Source organism: Barbus barbus, assembly GCF_936440315.1.
Source record: "Barbus barbus genome assembly, chromosome: 18".
NCBI classification, from domain to species: Eukaryota; Metazoa; Chordata; class Actinopteri; order Cypriniformes; family Cyprinidae; genus Barbus; species Barbus barbus.
Genome location: NC_136746.1, coordinates 3,503,807 through 3,509,806, shown reverse-complemented (window position 1 = coordinate 3,509,806; position 6,000 = coordinate 3,503,807). Strand labels below are relative to the sequence as shown.

The 6,000-nt window shown below is 43.1% G+C and overlaps 1 protein-coding gene across 2 annotated transcripts in view; it reads left to right on the top strand.

Annotated features, from left to right (window-relative positions):
• The first annotated feature begins 4,759 nt into the window (after positions 1-4,759).
• Positions 4,760-6,000, top strand: part of mlip (muscular LMNA-interacting protein) — a 35,608-nt gene continuing 34,367 nt past the window's right edge. For both annotated transcript variants that reach the window (XM_079439520.1, XM_079439521.1), the window contains exon 1: positions 4,760-4,879. In XM_079439520.1, the coding sequence (XP_079295646.1) occupies positions 4,844-4,879 (36 nt within the window). In that variant the 5' untranslated portion in view covers positions 4,760-4,843. The remainder of the gene's footprint in view (positions 4,880-6,000) is intronic.

Genomic DNA, 6,000 nt, shown 5'->3' with positions numbered 1-6,000 from the left:
AGGTGGGCACGCACCAGAATAGTAAAACGATTTGTTTGGAAACACTTGATGATTCAATATTTTGAAGTTGAACGCTGAATAAGCCAGGCGATTGAAGCACTACCAATGTTTACTGATTAGTCAGGGGTAGCTTGTCTTTTTCCCTTCTTTTCTCATTTTATAGAGACTCAAAGCTTTTTTTTCCTTTTCCAGGCACAGCTTCAGTAAACTCAGAATTAACTGAGGAGAGCAGAGTAAGAACGGTTCACTTACTGACAGCTTTGTTTGTTGTTGTTTTTCACCTCTCAGTTTCACTGAGCACATTCTCCTGACACTGAAAAAAACCTATAAACTAATTTTAAAATCACTAGAGAAAAACACTAGTTTATAGAGAACAACTGATTTAGAGGCAGTATTGAGTCAGGTATCATTGATCAACCATAACGCCCGTGACTCTGAGGCTAAAGGTGCTGTCTTTGCCAGTATTGATGAGTGTGTTCAATAAAGCAGTTGTTAATTTGTTTGATTAATTCTGCAGTAATACCAGAGTTAACAAAGCCAAACAAGAAAGATATAAAACAACATCCCGTATTCAGAAGATAGTTTCAAATTACTACATTACTGCATATATACACTAGGATACAACTTAAACAATATTACGTGTTGAGGTTAACATATTTAATTGTTGTAAAGCAATAAAATATAAAAATGATAAAACATATAAATAACAATAAAACATATAAATAACAATAAAAAGTCAGAAAGCTGGTGTTTTTGTGGTATTTTTTTTTATCACTGTCTTCCTCTAGTGGCACTCGCGTTTGATCATTTACAGACAGTTCAGAAAATTTGGAATGAGTTTTGATAGACTGAGGTTTTCATAAGGATGAAAATGAGGCCAAAAACAAACACCATCTGTCTCCAAGTTGAAATGCTCATCACTGGGCACAGCGTGAGGAGTAAAAGCAATTTATTACGAATCTATTATGAATAAAGAAATTAAATTCATACAGCAGAAAACTAAAGTGCATATTGTTTGTTTGTTTGTTTTTAACTTATGTCACCTGCCATAATTCACTATTTTGTTGGTGTTTTGAACAGTTGCTTTCATAGAATTAACAAGAAAAGTCTACAGTGGTTGGAAAAGTATTTGGATGCTAGAGCAATATCACATAAGTAGAGCCATGATATCGCTCTATATCAGCACGGCTGTGATTTGGCCATGAACACGAGGCCTATTGTTATTTATATAAAATATCATTGATTGAACAGTAATATTTAACAACAATAGCCATCATAAAGGTTGCTAAGCAGTTCATTTGAAATAATTCCTTCTCAAGTTATGAGACTCTGCCAATACTACTTGCTCTGGAACTAATAATATATTAATGAGACCAAAAATGACCTATTAGATATGCCCAAAATAATTCTACCTCATGTTTAACCAAAGATTTAAAAGCCAGCGGAAAATTTCAGAAGAGCTGGAGGAGATAAGGCCGCTCTCGTCGGGTTCATGAGCGCTGAACGGCCACTGATGCCCTTGGTGCTCACATCTCCAAAAATATCCAAGCTAATTTTCAAATAGGCCCTAAGTTTAAACAACTACATTCTCGCCTAAAAAATGACATTCTGTGACACAACAAGAGTAGTATGTCTCAAATTATAGTGGGTTTGTTCCACTGCCATGATGATGCTCACTGCGACTGTAACGGTAGGTGGTTGTAGTAATCGGCGCCCACAACGATGAATAACAAAAGATATATTTATTTAGCATCAACTCACATGAACCATTGTAAACTTAAGATCAGACAAACACAAAGGCAGAACTGAGGACTTATAAAGGGGCTGGAACAAACGAGAAAACAAGATAATTGAATCAAACACAGGTGATGCATATAACTAATTAACAGAACTAGGTCAGAAACTAAAACAGGAAGAACCAAATAAGGACAAAAAGGAAACTAAACAAACAGTTCTGTTACAGATATCGCCCCCCTCCCGGAAGGTGCGTCCCGCACCGTAACAGTAACATCGGGGAGGGGGGGCAGGCTGGAACAGGACCAGGATAGGACAGGGAAGCCTCCAGGACGGATCAGGAGCCTTGGGAGACCATGTCAGGACTGGAGATTCGGGAGGCCATGGCGGATCTGGAGACTCGGGAGTCCATCAGGGGCCTTGGAAGGCCATGATGGATCTGGGTCCTTGGACGCCCATGGCGGATCAGGGTCCTCGGGCGACCATGGCGGATCTGGGTCTTCGGGCGGCCTTGGCGGATCTGGGTCCTCAGGCGGCCTCGGCGGATCTGGATCCTTGGGCGGCCATGGCGGATCGGGGTCCTCGGGCGGCCTTGGCGGATCGGGGTCCTCGGGAGGCCATGATGGATCTGGGTCCTTTGTGGCCTTGGCCTGGACGGAACCAGCGGAGACGAAGGAGAGCTGGACGGGACCAGCGTAGATGCAGGAGGTCGCTCTTGCAGCGCGGACACTTGAGGGCGCACGGGAGGCGCGAAGCTGGATAGAACCAGCGGAGATGAAGGAGAGCTGGACGGGACCAGCGGAGACGCAGGAGGGCGCTCTTGCAGCATGGACACTTGGGGCCGCTCTGGCAGCGCGGACACTTGGGGGCGCTCTTGCAGCGCGGACACTTGGGGGCGCTCTTGCAGCGCGGACATTAGAGGGCGCGCTTGCAGCGCGGACATTAGAGGGCGCTCTTGCAGCGCGGACTTTAGAGGGCGCTCTTGCAGCGCGGACTTTAGAGGGCGCTCTTGCAGCGCGGACTTTAGAGGGCGCACGGGAGGCGCGGGGCTGGACGGGACCCGCGGGAACTCAGGTGGGCTGGACGGGACCAGCGGGAACTCAGGTGGGCTGGACGGGACCAGCGGGAACTCAGGTGGGCTGGACGGGACCAGCGGGAACTCAGGTGGGCTGGACGGGACCATCATCGCCGTGAACGGCGTAACGTTCATCGCCTGTTGCGGCGGTATCCTCCTCGCCGCCGGCGGAACATTCATCGCCGAGGGTAGGGCTCCGACTCGGGGTCGGAGGCTCTCCAGACACCGGATGATGGCTTCTCTCCAATCGAGGTCGGAGGTGTCTGGGAGCTCTCGCTGTTGGTGGTAAGTGAGCCCGAGCCGGAGCAGCATCTTGAGGGTTCCTCCTTCCAGTGAGCTGGCGAGGGCGAGAGGCGCAAATGCCATCACAAAACTCGCTGGGTCCTGGATGGCGTGAGCCAGATCAAAAAATTGTGCGAGCTCGCCCATCTTCTGTGTCGGTCTGATCTTCTGTAACGGTAGGTGGTTGTAGTAATCAGCGCCCACAACGATGAATAACAAAAGATATATTTATTTAGCATCAACTCACATGAACCATTGTAAACTTAAGATCAGACAAACACAAAGGCAGAACTGAGGACTTATAAAGGGGCTGGAACAAACGAGAAAACAAGATAATTGAATCAAACACAGGTGATGCATATAACTAATTAACAGAACTAGGTCAGAAACTAAAACAGGAAGAACCAAATAAGGACAAAAAGGAAACTAAACAAACAGTTCTGTTACAGCGACAAATGTCGCAAGCGGAGTGATACAAACGGTGAAATGGTTCCTGTGGTGATACTGGTGGATTATTACATGGCTGTACCAGAAGTAACTGTTGTATAACAATATATAAATGTTATTGATTTATATATGAGCAATATCTAGGTAATCACAGAATGCGGATATATAGCCAAATCTCATGACTACAAGTGTGATATTGCGTTTATACAACAGTTCGACGACACAAGTGTGTAAATACATAAGAAACAACATCGGAGTGTCTTTAAAAACCCTCTTTTGTGCAAACGACTTCCCTCCGCCATGGATTCAAATCTCAGTTTGACAGATTGAGCCCATGTCTCCATTACACAGTGTTTACAACGGATGCGACAAAGCGACCATTGCAAGCGACCATTTTAAAATACAAAAATAGATAAATAGGAGGAGGCAACAGTTTACTGGTGGGGATTTGTCATGTCAGTGTAGACAGCATCACTGATTAAAATGGGTTCATAGTATTTTGTTGCGTCATATTTTGCTACCTCCCATTAAAACAGTAAGTATCACAATTTGTGGTAATTCAGGACCTGAAATAACAGGTCCTGAGACTCAATTGTGAAAAAGGCACAGCAGAGGCTGTATTTTTTCAACCTTTAAAACTTCATTCCGTGAAACAAAAACAGTATTATGTATAAAATAAGAGTGGATTTGGACATCCGCCATGACACTCGCTGTGAGAAATACCACAAGCGGAGTGATACAAACAGTGAAATGGTCAGAGATCCGATATCGCTTGAATATCACACTCTCGGAAAAGGCTCTCAGCCAATCAGATTCGAGGACCAGAAAGAACTGTTGTATAAAGAAATATATAAAGAAATATCAAGACAAAAAAACAATTGTGACAGGGTCAAATTTCTTGCCATGAGCAAATATTGAGTAAATATAATAAAAAAGAAAAAAAAAGAAAGAAAAGAAAACACTTTGACAAAACCTCAGTTACACATTCTTACAACTAGTTGCACACTTTAACATTTTATTAACCATAGTGAAAAAGCATCAGTGGTAAATGATCCCATATGTGATATTTCCTGTAAGAGAGTCCAGTCATCATGGACAGCAATGTTTTGGCTGTAATTGTTGTCATGGGCTCCCTGCTGTCTGCAGTCTATTTGAGGCTTTCTTGGCTCTATAAATGGAAGCCTACAGCACTCAAGAGTTATCATGACACTACACACTCTCACTCATGTCAAGCTGAACACAGAGTGCACACGAATGCCAGTATAGCAGTCTCTATACATCCAAGCTTTCAGCACAAGCAGACATATGGCTTTGGAAGAACCACACAGGACCTTGGGAAAGGTAAGTGGTTAAATGTCCGAAAATCCCCAGGCTATAGAAGGGAAACGTGAGTGACTACAGCAAGGGAACTATTGTGTGGGTTTCTTCCTTCAGGACACAGTGACTCCATTTAACCTGAAGTTTTTCTTTTGCTATATGAAGTGTGTAGCTGACCTGAATTAGACTTTTAATTTCAATGTAAGTTTGGGGGCAGTATAGGGTCATTGTCAATGAAGATGGAAAAAACAAATGTTGAAATATTTGCTGCTGAAAAGTTCATGGTCAGAAAGGCAACAGGTGTAAAGGAATTAAACAATATTTCAGCACGACAACTGTGACGGCTGAGGTATATGTAAATATGTGAAATTAGTTCTTTGCAAACCACTTGACTTCTCAATACTAATTTATCAGCACTAACCACACCATTAATTTGAGTTTTGTTGACTTATTTAAGATTATGCTTAATACAATCTAATATATGACACATATACTAATGTCTGCACAGTGGCAAATCTTGAGTAACTGATGTATAATATTTATCACAATATAATTTGACTGTATAAATGATAATATGCTTGACTGACTCTTATTAACATTACTCCCAGGGCCAGGGAGTGTTACGTGAGTGTTGTGTACCTAACACCGTGTGTTGGCTCTGCCTCGTGTGTGTGGGGTTGCTTAAGCTATATTTATCTGAGACATTATGCAAGATGCTTTTCCTTTTACTGTTTGTTTAGTGCTAACTTTTAATCCGTAATAAGTAACCGGGCAGGTTGCTGAGAAATAGAGTAAATTTACAACCATACACAATCAATTATGTGTTATTGTAATGGCAGCTGAGTTTTCAGCAAATTTCTCATTGCAAAGGGATGCATATGAAAGGGTTATAGCGGTAGAATGCTAGGGACGATGCAGAACTGTCTCTCTGAGCATTGTAAATAGAAGCCTGCTAGTGTTTCCCTGCTTTGATACAGTCTCTTATCATATGGCAAAACCCACAGGCCCTTGACAGCCTTTAGACTCTTTGAGCTGTGGGCAGAGGTGAGCTGGAAGCGGTAAGGGTATGCTCGCTGAAGTGGGAGGGAGGGGATTTCTTCTAAAACCCAACAACACACCCACATGTGGATCTTAAAACCCAGCTG